At 41.8% G+C, this 22,060-nt stretch overlaps 1 protein-coding gene across 1 annotated transcript; it reads right to left on the reverse strand.

The window, feature by feature from the left end:
* Positions 1 to 11,243: 11,243 nt before the first annotated feature.
* On the reverse strand, positions 11,244 to 12,344 carry T265_01580 (hypothetical protein; the record flags this gene model as incomplete). The annotated part of the gene is made up of 1 exon (XM_009165639.1): positions 11,244 to 12,344. The coding sequence occupies one exon, from the start codon at positions 12,342 to 12,344 to the stop codon at positions 11,244 to 11,246; it is 1,101 nt and encodes a 366-aa protein (XP_009163903.1).
* Positions 12,345 to 22,060: the final 9,716 nt, after the last annotated feature.

Genomic DNA, 22,060 nt, shown 5'->3' on the forward strand with positions numbered 1-22,060 from the left:
GCTGTACGGTACTTCCTGGCCTTCCAGCGTAAGTTAGCTTCACTGGTAGGATGAAATTTTTATTGGACATTGCCAAATGTCCTCACATTACCATTAATCTGTAAAGAGCTCAGAAGAGGAATACGTTCACAACTAATTGATCAGATAAGTTAGCTATTTGCTGCCACACTCGCAACTCTCCATTAGAACTCCACGCATGTGGCAACCTTGTAGAGATCAGCAACATGACATAATGTTCCAACGCACACAGTAATAGAGGGAGTGGATATTCCCTACCTTCATTTTCTAAGCGGGCCAAGTAAAGGCACCAGTCATTTTGCGGAACTATTATTCTATTATTCCATCACAAACACCAGCTTGGTTCTTCTTCATGAACGAGATCAGATTTGTCTTAAACCAAGCGTGCGTGATGAAAGTTATTCGTCAATTCTCTCGTGTGAGCTTAACGAGCGGCCACTATCCATATCTAGCCATACTTTCTCTGGATGTCGGGTCCCATACTCTGGGATAAGGTTTACTCCAACAAAGGAACATATTGCCAAGAATTGTATTCCCAAGGTCGTGGATGATCTCGTTAAGTTTAATCATACATTGCAATCTACCTCTGTCGGACGAAAACAGATCCATTTGTTGCAGCCTATCCTGGTATGTTTGGGCACGATTTTGTCTATTCCAACGAGCCTGGAATCGTGCACTTCAAGGGTAAGTCTGTTCATGGTAGAGCGTTAACAGAAATCTTTGACGCACCAAAAGCGTAAATGTCTGACTGATGGAGGATAAATACATCCAGTCAACGGAAATTCCATCCTCGTTAGGTCTGGAGGCACAAAGAATCCTACTTGGTAAAACCCACTCTCGCTGGACTTCTCGCAATTTGCCTCATTCTATAAGTTACAGTACAAACATGTCCTGATTACTGAATGAAGGAATTTTCTATTAAGGAATGCGCATGCAGCATCATGTATTTCATGTATTTGCGAAAGTGTGCTGCTAATAGACTTCTTACATTGGACGTGTAGCAGAGAGAGGATCATTTAACTCATGGTGTCTGAAGCTTTGGCTGCCACTTCGTAGCTGCGCAGGCGCTCCACCGTACCATTTAGTTGCTTATTCGTCTGTACTCGGTGCTAAGTAAACACAAAATCCGATTCAACCTTGTGGAACATCTGAGCGGAGCCGACACACGGTGCACCGGTGCATTTTTATACCCATGCGAAAGAGGGATTTGGACTCCTGGTTTGTGTTTCTCTGCCACATCTACATACCCCGTGCAAACATGTGTGCGGCTGTGCACAAGTGCCTATTGGGTAACCGAAAATGTGGGCCAACTGTCAGGATTTTCCGTAGGCAAGCGAGGTGCAACCTTCGAGGTAAGAATTTCTGGCCGGCGTGTAGAAAATGTTCCCAAATTTATCAAATGTACAGTAACTCGAGTGCTATTTTCTAGAAGCACAATTTCCTGCAGTGCTCATTCGCCCAACCTATTAAGCATGAAGAACGGGCTTGTACACTTTCGACTGCAGAGAATTGTTACTAGACAGTTTTGGATTCCAGTTCTGTGATGACACAGAACGATGCTTTCGAATATACCTGGTGACCGGTTGGTACCAAGGTCTTGGTAACAGGGTGAGTAGGGAGGTGGTCTGACTTTTCGACATTTTCAGAACATTATAGCAGATGCGTTAGGAATATGTGTCTAGCTATGTTTTCAGCTGGAGGTCGATCTCCATTTCCGCTCTTACCGTCTCTATAGCCACAACATAATCTGCAAATAACATGAACAGCCAAGGAAAACTATTCCTTCGCTTGTCTAAGCTGAATTGGGTTAAAATAGCGGCGAAATCTAAAGTAGCCATGTAATGAAAAACAAGTAGACAAGATGCTGAAGCATAATTCCGCTGAAACGTTACCGAGGGATAGACTGATGTAGTCCCCTGAGCATGTAAAATGGACTTCTTTGCTTAAACTTGATTTCAAATAAGCACTCGGTGACTCCCTAATCCTGTGCAAAATCGCACAGAAAGTAACATCGTCGACCTCATTTATTCTTTTATTCAGGTAGCATTCTTGGTTCTGAACCTGTGCACTTCAGAAACCCAAGAAATGGTTATTGGAATCAGTCTTCATAGATACTTACTTGCAAACCGCCGATCGCTCACCTGGACGGCTAGCACAGTCACTTGTTGACTCTCCGTGTTTAACCCACCGTGGTATCGCCAATTAACTTTTCTTCACACGAATGAATCTACAAATATTTTATGATGCTCGGTTTACTTCTTTTTGTATCAATATAAACTACATTTTAGCTATAGTGATACCTGTTCTTGGTTTATAGGGCCCCCTGCAAAGCTACTAATGAACCTAGTATCAGAGAATCTGCCGGCTCATAAATTAGCCTGGATGCCTCACGGATTGGTGGAAGGTATATTTTAGCTCAGCACATACTTATTGAACAGGAAAAAGAATCAAATGAGAGGCGTGTGACTTGAGTCAACGCAACACTCGAGAGATTAATACTAACCACCAAAGATATTACTAACAGGATGGGTCGAGGCATTTATTACAGACTGAGAACTTTGTAGTGAACTGATATGCCACAAATACTGAGGTTAATGTCTTCGCCCGCTTTTCGTTTCTCGCAACAGTATTTCAGAATATTCCCGTGATATTCACCGGCAGACGTCGGATGGTGATACTGTGGGCGTGGACTCGTTATTGATGAGTGCAACTGTTCGTTTTCCTCAATAATACTGTTTTCGCTTGGGACCAACGAATGTTAGTTCCCATTTTGCCTCATTTAATTTATTTGTTCAAAAGTGCCTTCTGATAGTCGCTAATAAATGGGGGGAAAAGAGTAACTCGACGCCTGTCTGTGAACCGATGAGACAATTGTACATTCTACCCTTTATCCCTATTTCATAGTAAGAGACTCTGCCAATCTTAGGGAGATGTTAGCACAGACTGTTCCTTACTGTTGCTGGAGGAAATTCAGGAATCGACTCCTGTTGGAGGCTACAGGGGGTTTAGCGTAGAACTGTGATTAAGGAAAGTAGAACAAACTAAATAATTAGGCCCCGAGGCTACAAAAGAACAGCTCCGTGTGTATACTGGTTTATTTAATGAATTCAACTGTATCTGATTAGTTATATTCCCAAAGGACAACTAGGTAGCTTTAGGATTAACATTTAGACAAGATGTTGCTCAAGCGGCCATTTCCTTCGCCTAATCAATTTTTTAACTCTTTGGTCCAGTTGATGACTCTACTAACACCTACTTCATGTGTCATACTTACAACTTTAATACAAACAACACAGTGTCTCGTTTCTTGCAACTATCAAACCAAAAATTGACACTTGCTCTTCAAATTGTACACAACAAATAGACGTGCCACTTGGCCCACTACACACGCGCACACGCACAGGACAGCAAGTCAAGAGAGCTTCACAGACTCCATGGGCAACTACCGAACACCCGTAACAGCTATACACCATAGAAACACGTTCCACGTCCGGAAATTCACTCAGGAACTCTCAACAATTGTCCTCAGACAATAAGCCAATTTTTGGCTCATTCCACTTTTCGCCTTTCACTTTTTTTCAACAGGGTGTACCCAAATATTGTAACCATCATTACTCGGGTAAAATAGACACTTATCACCTGACAGACATTCCCCTCCTGATAATCAATTTAATTACGCTACAACTAAAGCACCAACATTATAATGCGCACAACCAAGTGCAACATTAGGATTTAAAAGAAACATTTTACTTAACCAAAATACCTTTGTGCTCCATCATTGCACATTCAGAGTAGTGCTGGATTTTCGGACGTTATACAGCGTCTGCAGCCACTGCTAATTTCTGTAATATCAGGATACTCTTTTGGTCTTTGGGATAATTCTAGCAAGCACAAAATATTTTACTTGTGTCATTTTGGCATGCTATCTTGCGCACCCTGAAGGTAGCTTAAATCGTTCACAAACCACCATGGTTCATGTCTTACATTGGTTATCGGTCAGCGCATTTCCCATGTGGAAATATACTGAGCAAATTTTTTTCTGCGTGTATGTACTTGGCGGACAAATCGTCGACTGGGCTAAACCAAGTTAGTGTCCACTGATGTTCTTCGCAACACCACATCAGTATCACTGCATCTTTCCAAGACATATCCGGCGCAAAGCCAATCGACCGCTCTGTTTCTCTCAATATCTCGGATCCTTCTAACTGGTCTTTGGATAATTCTAGCAAGCACAAAATATTTTACTTGTGTCATTTTGGCATGCTATCTTGCGCACCCTGAAGGTAGCTTAAATCGTTCACAAACCACCATGGTTCATGTCTTACATTGGTTATCGGTCAGCGCATTTCCCATGTGGAAATATACTGAGCAAATTTTTTTCTGCGTGTATGTACTTGGCGGACAAATCGTCGACTGGGCTAAACCAAGTTAGTGTCCACTGATGTTCTTCGCAACACCACATCAGTATCACTGCATCTTTCCAAGACATATCCGGCGCAAAGCCAATCGACCGCTCTGTTTCTCTCAATATCTCGGATCCTTCTAACCTAGAGTCCTGAAAGTTTAGAATGGCCCAAATCACTGAACATCTAAATAAACAAAAGGATTCCAAGTTGAAAATACCGAACGCAGATTCTAAAGCGTCATTTACAGGCGGGTTGTGAAATGTCAGCAAAATCATCCTTGGGGAACACCAAAGGTGGTTAGCTGTTTGGACAATAATAACTGAAGCTTAAGTTTGATCAAGTTTGACTACAAGTTCAGCATTTCCTCCAATCATCTAACACATGGTAAGCTGGGAGCCATAATTGGTATGATCTGCTTTCAGCTGGAAGCTCTTTGGTTCAATTATTGGCACAGTTTTTGGTTCAGTGGGTAGGTGTTTGACGTCTCATAAGACGCAAAAGTCTGTAACCGTCTGTGGAAGGAAATGTAAACCAGTGTCGAGGGCACTTTAGATGGCGTAGGTGTACCAAAACAATACGATTCAGTTGGGGGGTCGGTAGATAATAGTTGATAGGACCCTATACGAAGTCCGTTGAAATTTTTACAAACACGAAACCGTGGGCAATTTCGGGTGGTCAAGACTGTAACCTAGATGTGATGTTTGATTTTCGTGATTGGAGCAAACAACACTTACTACTCTGGTTGATGAACGGTTAGCAAGCACAGTTGCAAATTATGGACATCGTACTACTGAATTCCAAATGTTCTTCCTTCAATTCACTATGAACTTTCACCTGTAATTTTTTAGGAGTCCTAACTTGCATCACTTATTCCGAACTCTATAAGTGTATATGTCGAAGGAGGTGAAACCGAGGTGTTTCAAGACACGTCATACAAAGAGCCTTTGGAGTTTTCAGCTCGGCATGTATCTGCTGTTACTGGAGATTTTCGCGTGGATGTCCAAGCCACTTGCCTGATGGTGGATTTTAAGTTATCATCGGTTTCCGGTAGGTGACTTCAGAGGTTGTCAGGTCGTCAGCGTGAACAGAAGAGGATGCACCACTTAACTTATAACACACTGTCATGTGTCGATAGATCGGTAGGCCCCCTTATTGTTGTATAATTGCCTTACGGGTGTCTCACACGGCGTCAAGTTCGGTGAAGTTTTATGGTCCGTTTGCAGTCTTACATATGAACCACGTTCCAACTTATGGAATTTTTGACCAGAAGTATCCACGGCTCATCTTGTTCAATAAAATGATTGTATAATTGATGTACTACTTGGAACGCTGGGGAATGTATTATTGGCCCTCAACGTCCATCCATGAATCGACGAAGAAAGGGACTAATGCAGTCAGCAGCGTCACAAAAAATCGGACGTGAATACTTTTTTACAGTCATTAATGTTTTTCCGGGATGACTAAACTTAAGTGGGTTATTTTGCCAGACGTTTATTCAGTTTGCCGCTGATTCCGAACCACCGCGAATGCAGGGCATGGCTCCGCATAATACTGTACAAAACATCCATTTTTAGTGGAGGAAAACCAAATCGATTACTTTTATTTTGCTTGGTTTGGGCGGATGACTGGGACGACCGCTAACGGGGCCCGGGTATGTAATGATGACTGTCATTTTTTGGTCCCGTGGGTCAGGATAACAAAGTCTGCTACCATTATTTCTCTCCGAGTACGAAAAGCATATGGGTGGTCTCTTAAAAAATTATCATTGTTATCATTGGATTGGAACAACGCTTCTATGATGTTTTACTCTCCTAGCAGCTTCCCTCCGTTAACAGTTTGTCTTTGAATTAAGTAAGCTCACATAAGTAGAGACCCGCCTGTCTTCCTATACTTCGTTCCTTAAACTAGAAATGCAAACAGTATCAGCTTATTTAGTGCACTGTGCTCATTGGATAACTCCAGCATTGCTGTTGTCAACCGACGACCTTTTACTATCAGACAGTATTTCAAGTGAACGAATGAACGACCCTGCTGCGCCGGTCGACCAGCTAATTATTCTCTTACTTTCAACGACAGGTCATTTCAGTACCACATCAGGCTCTGATTACAATAAAACTGACCATACACCGTGATCTACTTGGGCAGTTATCACTGCGAGGTTGCAGTTTTTGAAACAAATCATAATTTCATTTTGTCTTCAAAATACAAGTTTTCTTTTTTATAACCATGTCATACAGCTTGAATGTTCATACACGGGCGGCACGCTGGGAATTCAGTCGGACTGACTGCCCTTAGCTGTTTCACAAAAATAACAATTTAAAATAAGAGTTCCAAGAACATATAGTATAGACTGAGGTACACGTTTGATGGAATCAACTCGCCAACATCCTTCTGGAAAAAACAGGGATCGTACTTTCTATTGGCCATGGAGTTGCATCTTGTTAAACTTCATCAATATCTTCGCCCATACAACCATCAACACGCCCCATATAAGTAAAACGATACTGATGAATTAGCCTTACTTAAAAGTAGGCCTTTTGTCTCCTAGGCATTTCCCCGCAAGAGAGTACACTTTTGAAGTTTTGAAGTTATAGTTGAGTTGTGATAGACATTGATTTAGTGTCAAATTCGACTGTCATATCTGTGTACGTTTTTTCTAGAATGCGACAGTGTTAATGTGTGGCTGCTTGGACCCAGCTGTGCTCAGCAGTGTACAGAGAACTCAAACATCAGACACATCATTCAGCGGAGAACGCAGTTTTGAGCTGGAAATCCTAGATGTGCAAAGGTGACATGAAAAGTGCAACAGACATCTATTTCTCCCTGCCCTGGTTTCTTTTACCCGTAACATCGAGAAAGGTGCTACTTTTTACAGCAAAACTACTCGATCTACCTTTTCTGGGTACATCTGCCAGCTTTCAGTACTATGTTGAACTCGTATGCGCGAGCAGCAATATATCCCCTCTAACGGCGAGTTAATCACGTCGTTGGTAAGCGGCTCCTAGCCAAACGGTAGAGTAGGCGGAACTATTTGTTGGAAAGTCAAGGATTTAAACCCCTCTTGGGTTTCATGGGATGCGTACGTCTGATGATGTTTCCCGATAAAGGTGAAACGGCTGACCAGTCTGTTCTGTTTTAAGTATAGACCAACTTCATTTACAGTTCGGAATACATATTAGGAATTTCAAAATTTCCTGAAAATAAAACAAGCCAAAAGCGTGAACTACTAGTCACAGACAGTCAATCTGAAAACTGAAATATTTAAACATCGCGGAATAATTAATGTATTAATTGAGTTCCATTGATTTCTCTCGCTGAAGCAACACTGTCATCTTGAATATCGTCCAATGGCGTGAATCTTTACCATGATTTTTAGACAAGGGCTGGCATCAGAGACGAAATCCAAAATTTACGACGGAATTATTCGAAACAGCTGGAGAAAAAACGCAAAACGCGAATAAATAGTAATAAAAAATAATTGGATCTCAAATTATACCGACTGGTCAGTAGCTATTTGCCTTAAGGTTTCAGGATATGTGTTTTTAACATTATTGTCAGGCATTTTTATCGTGTGTTTCTATGAAAATGAGTAACCCCCTGCGTGTGTATTTCAAAAGGGGTGGCAACGCAATTACACGAAACAAGATTGGGACTGACCAAGCAGTCATCTTAGGAACAATCGCCACTGAATTCGTTCCTGACAGTAATTCATTTTTTACAGCAAAGCTTCATCAAACCATTTGAGATAATTATTATTTTGGGGGATTTGTAAACCAAGCACCCAAGTCGATTCGGTTAGAAAACGGCTTCTAAATTTGTATTTTGGGGGGCGGTCGGATTTTGAGGTATCTTGTGTCAACGCCTTTTAATTGTGGATTCGCTGTTTTTGATCAGTTACAACTTTCCTTTGATTTCGTCCAAATGTTTCGTTCATTTGTTTTGATTATCCGTTATTATTGACAGCGGCGTCTATCGGAGGCTACTTCATAGATTTCAGCCGGCGTGAGCTCCTCCTCACACCTTCTTCACTGAAGGCTCCACAAGGCAAGCTGACTTGAAACCGCTTTTGCACACTCATCAGTTCTGCAACTTTCATTCTATCAACAGTGAGTGATCACCTGTTTTACACAGGCTTTGACGAGGTCACTGCAATTGGTGTGTTAGATATAGCTACCGGTTTTCTGCTGCGGAAGGCGATCGTATGTTTGCATCAGTGAAGAGAACACAGTGTTTCCTTTTTTAACGTCCATCATTTTCTTGGCTGCCTTTAGTTTTCTTCCAGTACTTGGATATGATAGACGTGTGTTTCTACACACGCTCTACTAAATCTGGCCACGACTACCAATGCCCTTTTCGGTCAGAGCTAATTAAAGTGAACACAGATCGCGTTGCTCGAAGTATGTTTTAGTACTTCACTTATAGCTTTCATCTGCTTAAATTTATGGCGAGATATTGCTAGATCACATATCGTTTTGGCAGCTTTAGAGGACACTACTCAATCGCTAGCCAAAGAATAATTCAGATGGTTCCAGAGTCAGTTAGCTCCTGACACTCGGGAAAATTGAGCATCTTACCACTCTCCTATACCGTGCATTCCTAAACGCACAGATTGGACTGTAAGTGTAGGAGAGTCTGTACAGCCTGCATTGACAGCAACAAGACCTAAGGCGACGCTGTCCATCAATAACTATCTCAATTCGGTTTAAAGTAAGCAGAACAATCGTGGGAAGATTCCACAATGCACCGCTAAAGGCCAACGGAGTTCACGGTTAACAAACCTAACAGATTCACTTCTTCTAGTTACCAATTCAGAAAAGTATAACAAAAGTGCGCAAATGTGGGGAAAGCATAAGAAGAGGTTTGATACCCAGAGATCAAGATGTATTTGCACTAAAAGGCTGTTGAAATCCCGCCAGTCGTTTGAGGCTTCTAACTCAAATTGATCACAGAGCCGACCCAGCTGTTTCTGAGTAAAAAAACTTAATGATTGATAGAGCTACCGCGGATCAGTGCACCTGGGAGAAACACAGAAGAGTTCGCCTCTAAAAAAGCATATCAAGTCCCAAATTATTAAACACCTTGCGGGAAACTGCCATCGTAGCGCCTTATAATAGATGCACCCGGCCAAAAAAGATCGGCTTTGGCTAAGCAAGAGTTATTCAACCAAGAGGAAGCTCCAATGCTTACAGCGGACAAACGACCTACATTTTACATTCCGGGTAATCAGGAATCAGCTCTAGAATCAGATCACATCTCTACGATTAACTTCACACCAATAAGTGAAATTAACTGTTCAAATATTTAGAAAATAACCCGAGGCATGAGTTTTGAATATCCCAGTTCGCGCTCGTATGATTTCAGGTCAAGCCATATTTAGCCGAAATTTTGGGGCACAATACACGTCTTCGCTGTAAAGCTGAAACTACGCATGCACATATTTGAGTAGAAGGAGAGTTTCTTCAACTGTATTAATAACGGTATGTTTGGCTATCGCGTTAGAATTCCACCAGGCTGCTCCCTCTCGCTACCAAAGGTAAACAAATGCTGATATCCTCGGCAAGACACAACCTAATAAGACGTCCCTGAGCTATCATTTTCAAGTTTGACTATGACAGTATAAATGTCCTCAACCCAGAGTGAGTTAAGATCCCANGCAGGCACGAAATGTTCTTTAGATATCTACGCAGAAGCGAATGATCGGAGGACTGTAAACAAATTCACGCTATCTTTGCGGTGCACCTAAATATTACGTGACCGTGGTTTTGAAGCCGTAAAACTTAAAAGGACATTACAGAATGCATTTTGTTCCCAGTGCAGAATATCGAATATATGTAGCGCAGTCCAACACCCTTTTATTCCTGACTTACCCTCACTGGACAGAGAGTTCAGAGCCAGGTCAGGCAGTATCATGCGAGAATATGTGGCTTAGATAAACCTCCCATTAAGCCATGCTTATACGATATAAATCGGGGTGAGATGGACCAAGTGGTTAGAGCGCGAATTTACTCACCGGAAGGTCCATGGTACGGACCATTCGACTTTCGACCTTTCGACTTCCTCTATCTAGGCTTGGGTGACCTGGCAGTATCCTAGCCCTCGTGCCCTCTTCGTGTGGCATGGCAGCTAGGCACCGAATGGGTGGTAAGGCTGAACGATGATGATGACACGATATACATATTTATGTGTCTGTTAAGCTGATGCAGTTGCACAAAAATTAAAGTGCCAGCACTGCGCCGATTCCCTTCGTCCCATCGAGTGTTGTACAGCATTATTTTCTGTTGCAAGCGAAACACTACGGTTACACAAGAGCAAAGCACTGGCATTCATACCGATGGAGGTGTTTACCCAAGAGAAAATACACAGTGAAATGCTCAGCCTTGCTGGATCCAATATTTAGAAATAAATAATCAAGCTACAACCTAACACCAGATTTACAAACAGATTGCGATGTGAGATCCAAATCAGAGTTTTCCTACTTACCGGACGACCACTATTTCATCCAGGCTATCGCTGCCACAAAAGAATTCGACACTTCAATAGGTATTCAAGTTTTGGTCACACGGAATATCAACATATTTGTATTATGCCTGTCAATGAGACCCTTTCATGACATTAGAATTGGGAAAATGGTTGGGCGGACTACCAGAGGCGTTCTGTTTCTGTTCATTATGAATAGGAACCATAATCAAAGTACAAAATTAATTCAGAAAATTATCTTCCATTGACTGTTCTTCATTTCATCCAAATTTACTAAGCAACAGGGGCGAGAAGAATAGGCGATGACCTAAAGACGCTCTCTGGAATGATTGGAATGACTAATCACAGACGGGTGATTATCACCCCTTCCGCCTTGGCAGCTGTGGCTTCATTCGACAAGTTTACTGAACTGAAATCTGTTGTGGACCATGTGCGGTCCACCACATTTTTCCATTTCCACTTGAAGTTGCAAGTTTTGCAAGTGAATAATTCCATTAGAGTCTCCCGAAATTCGGGCATAAATGCCACATAGATAAAGAACTCGCATGCATAGTTGATTGTATCAATCGAACTGCACAGTTTGGATAGTTCCACAATGCGAGTAGCATACTCAGGATTTGTGTTGTCATATCCCAAAATGTATACCTGTTGTCGTAGAACAATTGCCACCACAAGTGGAAACGATATTGAAGTAAACAGTATACTGATAACCAGATGTGTTATTACTTTTCCAAATTCCACAGCGGATGCCTTGTCAAAGTCTCCTCTAATTTTACTCCGGTCGATGACTGTTTTCATCCGCACCAAGATGCACAAGCTGGTAATAAAAACTAGCACAGATGGGACCAGTGTGGCTCCAACAATATACAAATAAAGAACATACTGTACTCCTCTAGCAAGTGGATTCAAATAACGGCACGTATAGGTCCCGTCGTCCTGACTAACCCGGTCAACATAAATAAGCTGTGGGATGTTCATGACCATACAGATAACAGAGCAGATGATTATCCCTATCCGAGTCCACCATATTCCAGATTGTGGAGATACCGTATTGTACACTGCGTAGACGCGATCCACACTGAAGACTATGAGAACAAAAGCCCTTGTGAGTGCTGAGCATTCTGTGAAAAAAGTAGTGGTTTTACAGCTGAAAGACGATAGTGTGTCTGGCTGCACGTCTATCCGACATTCTGTGATCCAGGAGAGGCCCCGTCCAACAAAATCATCTAACAGTGCGTTAGTGATAAGCTGCACGTTGTAGATCACCATTAAGGCCATGGCATAGTAGTTAAAACGGCATGGATTCCGTTTATTCATCACATAGAACACGACGAAAGTTAGGATGTTTGCTGGCACACCAATAAACCCAAGTATCGGTGATACATAAGCCCTAAATTGGTTTGTCATCAACTGTTCATTGGTGATATTTTCCCAGCATTCCATTGAGGCTTTAGAAAACCGCGATAATACGAATTCCGAATGCCCACTTTGAACTTACGGTGGATGTTGTATTTTGTAATTCATGGTCTCTTTAATGAAAGTCAGTGATTGGTCTACTATCATTTACCTAAGGTTGCATACTATTCGCTGGGAAAAATAGCTGATGTCACCGCATATGGTATCATTCTCTTATTCATAATATAGTTAAAGCTAAACAGTGACTGGGATTGGCTAGTGTAACACAGCCAAGCAATCCTCCGTAGAAGTCGGACAAACAAGTGGACAAGGTAGTAGTCAGAACAACGCTGTTCACTTGTTGAAATGATCCTGCATCACTAACGCTATTTAAACATGATAGTCGGATGGTAAGTCGGTCACCTTGTGCCACACAGATAGTATCGATTTGTCCGGTGCACCCAGCCGTCTAGTGATACGGCATTGCCACGTGACTGTGAGTTCACGGTTGCCGCGGGATGCAATCAGTGACTGACGGGGTAGCAAAAATGAACTCAAGTAACTCCACTAGCCAGCTAGTGGGTCTTTTCTAACAACGTTTCTTATGCAGACTCCCCTGAAAAGTCTATTTTTGAGTCGCGCGGGATCGCCACTGGGATACAAGTCGCACAAGCAACCCTTCGACCTAAGGCTAGCTCACTTTGTAAACACTGGTCAGTTTAGGATATCCCGTGCTAGGACTCCGGATTACTTGTGTGTAGTCGCTGACTTACGCACAATCCGATCCTTGTACTCAGGCTGACAGCCGTATGGTTGTGAACTGAGAGATGTTAATGTGCCTTTGATTCTAGTGCATGAAAAGCCCTACTTACGGACAGACAACTGGGAATAGCATGAAGCTTTCCACGTGGCTTAGCTTATCTAACAGTCAACGAGAGTAAGATTCTTCTATAAGACCTAAATCAGGATCACTCTCCCTGAAATTCCGGTGAAAAATTAAGCACTTGATGTGCTAGTCATCGGAAAGATCCAAAATCTGCAGAAACGTTTATCTGTGAGAGCATTTTTCTGTGCTCGCGAAATATGTGCATCTGTATAAAAAAAAATTAGTAGACAATAGGCTATCCATGCATTTGCTTGATTTTTTCCATTTGCTTACAATTTTATAACGTAAAAATGTTCTCTTTTCACTAAGGATTACAGATTCCTCCACCCCCTCCCCGATTAAGTTGTGTCGATGGCATATAAGCTTCCGGCAGCCATATCTGACAAGCGGAAAATGTGCACATCTCAACTGTCCTGAAAAAACCCCGACTGATGACTATGTGACTGCACTGTTTTGAGACTAATGGACATAGAATGAAACCCTTATCTCTGAATTTTGTTGCAAATCTTGAGGGAATTTGACGGGCATGAAACTTTCTAAACATTTCCTTGACATCAACTTATTAGAATATTGCTGGACCGTCAAACGGAGATCGAATTCAGTCAGAGTAGCCAACTATCTTTTATGGTCGATGACTGCCTGATTGTTAGTTTTCGTAGGTGGCTGCAAAATTTCTCAACATAGGCCAAATGGACGGCAGTCAGTTTAGAAAAAAGGATGGTCAGTTGCACTAGGCGAAAGAATGAAGGCGTCTTTACCAGGCAGTGGCGCAGCAGGTTTCAACCCCAAAAGATAAGTGTAATGCTTATTGAAATTGATGCTCGTCCTACTATGCCGTAGAGGAAATACTGTTGAGCATTATATTCTCTACCTGAGAATGACATGAGACAACCTACCCACTTCTAGGTTCTCTTCTAGCCCGATATTTTGAAGCAAAACATGTAGGTTCTTAAACCCATCGGTAATGACCATACAGAAAATTTGATCGCCAGATTTGCTGAATTCTCATTGGAGCACAATAGATTCTGAGGTTAAGCCCAAGATGTTTGAATCATGTGTGACTCCTGTATCACTTTTTGTTTACTTAATAACCATGATTGTGACTCCGGAACGCAAATTTATTTTACTGTATTATATCTTCCTCCAGTTTAAGGCCTAAAACGCAAGTACGGTTGCGTCAACCTTGACGCACTTGACTTTCAGACAACTTTCAACTGCGATGTCGGGAATAAACACCAGTGAGAGAAATCCAGCGTGATCAAGCTGCTGAACTGTTGTGTTCATTTGCCTTCTTACACTGTGTAGAATATTTCTACTTATTAGTCAAGATGGTTGAATTGAGTCGAATACCAGTGACATTACACATTATTTTGTAACTTATAGTAAAATACATTTCCCTATGGAATTTCCCACATTAAATAAGGACTTGATGGGCACCATTGATCTTTTACAATTGAATGTACTCCATTAATCGGATGGCAGCACGCGTTGTCCTAAGGAATGTTGTGCCTAAACAATTTGAGTTATCCGTTCACTGTTCGCGTTGTTTCGTTTCTCCTGTAATTTTTCCGCTACCTCCGCTGTTTTGGTCAATAGGTGCAACTGGTCCTTCACGAATAATAGGAAAAACCGTAAACTTTTCAAAACACATCTTCACTTGGACCGACGTAACGCCGTAGATGGCGATTCCCTTCATCGCTTTCAGTTGATGCAAGTGCAGGGTAACAAATACTGGGACTGCTAATCTGTTACGTTGTGGTTTTCATACGGCAAAGCATAGTCATGAGAGTGACTGAATCAGTGCGTTTATGCACAGATGGATGACTCGTATTCTCTCATTCGACCATATTTTAGAGCATACGGTCTGTCCCGGTCATTCTAGTGATGGACACCGATAGCGGAGTGAAGTCAGATAATAATTCAATGTGGTCATCTTGAGATACGAAGGAAAAAACCACGTGTACCATAATCATTGGCGCGCTCCCAGTACTGTAAATCATACAGATCCGTCCTGGTTTAATGTGATTCAGGAACAACATGGTCCTTCAGACGACATGTGGATGGAGAGCGAAGATCACAAACAACATCTCCTGTTCACAAAAAGAGGAAATGGAAACCTAATTTTGCTCAAGGTTTCGGGGCGAGTCATACTAATCACATCGCTCAAGATTGGACAAGTTCGCCCCTTCAGACCTTACATTTCAGATGCGCCCAATGTGCGCTGGTGGACTAGTGGAAACAGGTTTGCCTCGCATGTTAGGTGTCCGGAGTTCAAACCCAGGCACGGCAATAGGATATGCACTGCTCATGAGTTCTAATAAAAGCGGAACTCGAGTCCAGTGCTTCCCTTTGATGTGGACTCACCGGAATAATAACGCCAGAACAGAAGGACGATTGATCCAACGAGAGTGATGTGCATGTGAACAATACACATCCCGCAAACCCCAAACCATACATTCATATAAATGCGTTGCAAGCAGCACACAGTCCATAACTAGCCTAGATAGGCAAATTACTAATGATATGAACACATTCCTTCGAACCTATATTGCTCAGTATGGACAATTGTCCTCCACAAATAAACAATGGCAATCCGAAAGTGAGAATTATCTACATGCGAAAAAATCAGAGATCGTAAAATTTTTTAACGTTATCATTTGGCTACCACGTTATCGGCTTATTCAGGTGATGCCTGGAACTCAATGGACATGCTGGCGGTAAACACACGCACAAACCACCAGAACTGCTTGGGAATATTGGAATTCAAAGATTATTTCAACGACTTGTGTCTTAGGGCCTTAGGTTGACAAATTTTCAGGCAACGTGTTGCATGTCAATAACAATGCACTGGCTCTCAGATCACAAACCCTCTCTAAGTTTTGCCGTCAAAATTAAAGTGAAGACTTCTTTGATGCCCGAAGTTTGTTTAAGGTAGCACCCATTCTTAAATGAACGGCTGATTCAGGCAAAGCCCTCGCATGTTCCTGTCAGGGCGCGCCCAGACAGACAGAAAAGTACATGTGCAGAGAGTAACGCATCCCCAAGGTCACCATCGCTTCGACACGTCCGGAAAGTAGGTGAGTTGGCGGCTCTCACCAAACGGCGTAGCAACACACGACCAGCGTAGTGGGCTTGAGAATGTTCACGATCGGAACACTACCATTGACTGTACGGAGCGAACTAGTGAACGACCATATTTGGCCAATTAGCCATCCTATATATTTACGCAGAGGCTCTGTACGTTTTGTCCTGGCAATACGCTCATGTCCCCCAGTTCTCTGTCTTCTCCCTATCGCGTAGTCTGGCAGGCGCAGTGCAGGCGTAACCAATAGCTCGGCCACCACACAATACAACTGTTCTATATATAAACGAAAGTAGAAGTGAAACTTAGGATCTGCCCGCAAGGTTGTTTTGTCGGAGGCTGGCAAATGAATCTCCTGAGGTGATATTGCTACATGATTGCTTTCAACGATTCGACGCAATAATCTACTTACAGACTTATCAGTCTTGAAACTATCTCACAAAATAAACAGTAGAGAATACTCCTAAGGGACTGCTATGAAATATATTGTAGCCACTTTTAGTCAGTTCTTGAACTCTTAAGCTCATCCCAAAATAACTTCTTGCCGCTTATGTAAAGAGAGGGTGTTATCACAGCTAGCCAAACATTCTCCAGACGCGATCCAACATGGTGTGCAGGTTGGACAGACGGTCCGTTGAGACCAACATGCTTCCTGGGTTTCCTGAGTCTGATCACTGGAGGTGATTAACGTCCTTCAGTAATCTATCCATTATAATGTCAGTAGTTTCGTACGAATGATCCTTATGAACCTATTGAACTTTCCTATTGTATTTATCCTACCTACAGAGAAATGCGCCCACAGAGCAAATTGATTCCAGCAGATCGGTGACCCTTGTGACCGCGTTTCCAGTTCGCTTGATTTTTCGGACGCGTCCCCTAACACCTGGTGTTAACAACGTAGGATAGTCCAGATTGAATGAAAATTTTTCACTTTTGTACATTGATCAGGTATTGTATGTTACATCTAGATTCTCAGACCAACAAGTTTCTTGTGACGGTTCTTTTAACGTGACAAGGGAACTAAGATGAACAAAACATACGCTAAAAGTCGATGAATCCTGTTATAGGCGTTCTTTGGTGTTCACAGGTTAGTATGTGTGAGTTTAAAATCTATTCCCCGAGAACTTTAGTACAGTTGCCAAACTGGTAATGGATTGGACGAAATGAAAACTCTAGTCAGTCGGGTACTACGTGCAATGGTTGCTTCTTCGATGCAACGTTTCCTCACTTTGGACCCTCATTTGACTTATGCACTTTAATTTTAATTGTTCTGCACTGGTAGCAATACAACCTAGAAATCCAGGGCTTTCAGGAACTTTTCTCAAGAAATTTGAGAATTCCGTCGAATATATGAACTTATTTTTGTCTACCACTGCGACAGTGTTAATGACAACCATGGCCAAGTTGATTTAAGGTGGATGCTTTCCGTAAAATGTGACGGAAAGCGAACAATAACAATACAAAGGCTGACGGAAAGAATAAGTTGTTTGTGAAAACATGGAGGACAAACGAGTGGAAGAAGAAAACTTGCCACACAATGGATCTAATGGCAACAATGAAGAAGCGCTGGTCATTATTCAATAAGATATTGAAATTTTGGTGACACGGTTTTTCCAATAATTTGGGGCCGGAAAATGGAAAACTGTCCGGGTGTGATATGGGCAATTCAAAGTCACAAAGGAGCCTTGTAGCCCTAATGTAGTTTTGGGAACATTTCTTTTGACATAAGAAATTTGTTAGAATAAGGTTTTTTGAAAATACCCCAGCTTTCAACTTCAGTAACATCTCTCTGCGTACAATTAAACGTAACATTCAGGAGACTGATAGATAGGTTGGTATGTTAACGTTTACTTTACGTGGACTTTTGCTAACCTAAGACGTTGCTTAATTATATGTGGGCTAGTTTCGAAGTACGCAAAATTGTAAAGATATATCCACACTGATAAATTGAATTCTAATGATTCAGTGGTGTTTCTTTATTAGTGTGAGCTGCAAAGATCAGCAGGAAAGGCTACCGAAGGTTACCGAAGCAGTCGGAATGCGTGAGCTGCCCGGTCCTAGTTATCCAGGGATAAATGAATAATCTGAGTCCTGCGTGGTTAATGGAGCCAAAACAGAGATCACTCGTCCTTCTCCTCTACCTCGTACTCTGTTTTCTCACCCCTCAAGGGTGGAGGCTCTCGTCATGGATTACAGACATTTCACATGCTTTGCATTCAACCATGCCTCTAAGCCGCATTTTGCCTGTTTCCATTGGAACGTTGCTTCAACCGGAGCAAAAACGTTGGAGTTCTGGGATTTTTACTCATCCCAGATTTGAGAAACAAAAATGCAGTATGTTGAACTTGTCATTTTGGACCGTAGGAACAATATTTTGTTATCCAAAGGAACAAAGCGTTTGTGGCATATACACTTTGTGGTTCAAGAACCAGTTCAACAGCATCGAGACCGCCCGATTTTTGGGTCCGCCTCAAGATCTATCAATGAATTTCTTAAAACACATGACAAAGTTAAGGTCACTTCTGTTTCAGTGACCACGGCACTCCTAAAAAATTATATTCTGAGACTGCAGAAAAAGGGGTATTCGTGGATTCATTGGGTCCTTATTCCTGAGCTGCATTCTACAACCGCCGATGTCATAGCTTGAAAGAATGACAAGTCAAGTCTCTCATTCTAATCAGCATGTATGTGTGTCTGACTCCTCTGTGTGAGCATGCCAACAGCTCGCTTGAGTATTCGTTATAACCGATGGATGCAAAAGTTACACGTAAATTTTGGTGGTAAGGCAAGTAAAGCATAAACTTGGGGAAATTTTCATGGGTACAAAAGTTTTGGTGGTCAGTTTCTAAACAATTGCTCCTGGAGGAAGTGCTCAATAAAACAAAGAGTTGACGCCAAAGTTTGGAATTACGAAGCTGAGGTTGCTGAGGGCCACAGATGACTAAACAGAAGTTGACTATAAACCAATGCATTCAAAAGGTTGCTGATAACTCTTCCATTATAATATAAAACAGATCTCGTGACTGGTATTTGAGAACCACACATCTACTCCACACTTCAAACGCACACCAGGTTACATGCGGAAGATTATTTTCTGTGAGATCTATAATATAACAGACTAGTGTTTACTGACGACAAACGGGGAATCAGGACATTTTCGATAGATTAGTTTGCTACTAATGTAGTATAGAAAACGAATTCTAGGGAGTCAAATATGGAGTGAAAAACTTTTGGTGCTTTGGATTTCAAAGCTATTGTAAATAAATGCCATGTTGTACAACGGAACATACAGATGTGTTGGTTTTTTATGGTCATCACTTTATCTCCAATCGGAATTGGTAAAACAAGACGGTTTTAACCTGGTGAGGCCCCCTGTGAAGATTGTTTGACAAACAAGATTTCCATCCGTAAATTCCTGAATCTCTTACCATTCCACACGCATAGCGAATTAGCTACTTTAGATGAAATTAAGGCGCGTTAATAGAGCGCACACGCATTTGAAATTCCTGTTTTATATAGGTCTGCATGTAAGGGAATTTGAAATCCGATCACCAGTACAACGCAAAAACTCCATGTTCTTCTGATCATTTGCAAAGGGTACAGCAAGCCCTAACAGCGTCAATATCCCCCTCGCAGTGTGATACTTTATGGGTTTTGCATGAGCGTCGACGAACCTTGTCGCAAATATACTGTAGAGCTGCCTTCATTAGATGCAGTGAAAATTCAAATAAAATAGCATGAATGGGAGTGGACATGAGGGGAGAAATAGGGATGACCTCAGCAACGCTTTATATGCCGTACACTGAACACTACCTCCTGATACCAGAGTGGGTAACAACTTTACATTTTCGTCACCTAGTCAAACTTGAATGGAAAACAGAATACGAGCCAACAGACAGATCATAACAGAGCTAGATGAACGTTTACCACGGTCATCAGTCTCCGTCATTCAGACAACTTACAAACACGTCCTGCTCCTGTGGCCTCATAGCAAAGCTGCCAAACAATGTGCTTAGCAAAACGACACAGTGAAAGTGTTCAGTGGTTTTCATCTGACCAAACTGGAACGAAAAATAAGGCATTTGGCGAATCAAGAGTTCGTCAGTTCCTGTCAGCTAGGTCTTTCCAAAAATCGTCTGGGCATGCCCGAATCAAAAACCATAAGCTTTCGAAAATTATTAAGAGAACGCAGAAACTCCTTATTCTGATCATCAGTAGTAGTGATCCTGGATGTGCTGAAAACCTAGTGTTCGTCCCCTAGCCAAATGCAAATCCAGGACGCAGGGCTAGGTAGTAAACACGGAAGTGGTTTACTGGAAAGTCTGTAAACAATTTTTCGTGCAACACTGCACCTTACTTGAGTCAGGGAATTGAATATACATTGCAGATGCAATCCTTTGTTAATTATATTTGTGTGCATGTACTCTGGAGCTATTTTTCATTAAGCTTAGAATAGGTCAATGAAATAGATCGTTCGAGGGTGACGTAGGTTGCATCTGTGCGATTTATGACACCAGTGCTTCAAATGAAAGACAAGCACGAAAAAAACGTTTCACGATTTATGACATTCCATTCAAATAACCTTTATTCATACAAACGCTTATGCGAGCAAACTTTCAAACTGGATGTATTAATTTACCTTTTTATTTGGTTCTGGGGAGGCTTCTGTCTTGAAACTAAGAAAAGCACGTTGCCCAAAAGCTATTTTTTCCATAAGGGGGCTTTCACCTGCCAGTGAAAGCCATTAGTTATGGCATCTATCAGTGCAATAAAAAGATAACAGGCGAATTAAATATATTCATTAGGGAAACAATATGTTTCAGAAAATTGAGAATTTGAAATTCATGTTGTTTTTAATACTCAACTCATATTTGCGGCAAGGGCGAGCTTGAAGTAGGTCAGAGGTTGAGGTGCCACCTAACTGGCCGAAAGTTTCGTGGTTCAAACTCAAACCTCAGCATCCCAGCTGCTCCTGTCCAGGCTTGGCAACTTGGTGCTGTCTCAGATGTCGAGGCTTTTTGGATTCTAATGCTGCGTAAGCGTAATGCGGCTGGTTCTAAAAGTAACCAAACTACTGTCAATAAGTTTGTCAATTCGCTATGCTTGCTTACAGAAGCGCTGGGAGTAAGGAACCAATAGAATTATCTATCGTCCTTTGGAAGAACCACTCATAGTGGCTAATCTCCGACAATTTGCGATCATATACCACACAAGATAGTAAGACCACTAATGTTTCTGGTTGATTCATTTCGTACACCTACCCCCACAGCAAAACTTTCAAAACAATATAGATGCAAAATGCATTTCAGTCCACAGAATTCATACAAGTGTAAAATAAGGTGACTAAAATACAATTTTTGTGGCCAGAGAGTTTGCACCAAAAGAATTCGTCCCGAAATTTTACCGTTCCAACGATCTTGTTCAAACTGATTAGGGGATAGATGTGCTTTACATTATAAAGTTGTGGACTTGTCGCCACGACAACACAAATTCGAATCAACTGACAAGTGCTTTCTACAGATTTTCTTATAGCATAGTGTCGTATGACATCTTGTGGACGATGAATTTTAAGCAGCGGATTTCCAAGGAATTCCATCAGCTTTTTTTTGGCGAACAAAATTACTGGCAATCACATAAAGTCTGGAACGTTCATGTCCGCCTAACTTTGGTACCTAAAGCGTTACACAGCGGATTTCAAGGAATTCCATCAGCTTTTTTTTGGCGGACAAAATTACTGGCAATCACATAAAGTCTGGAACGTTCATGTCCGCCTAACTTTGGTACCTAAAGCGTTAC

The sequence above is a fragment of the Opisthorchis viverrini genome (genome assembly GCF_000715545.1).
Source record: "Opisthorchis viverrini unplaced genomic scaffold opera_v5_17, whole genome shotgun sequence".
Taxonomy (NCBI): domain Eukaryota; kingdom Metazoa; phylum Platyhelminthes; class Trematoda; order Opisthorchiida; family Opisthorchiidae; genus Opisthorchis; species Opisthorchis viverrini.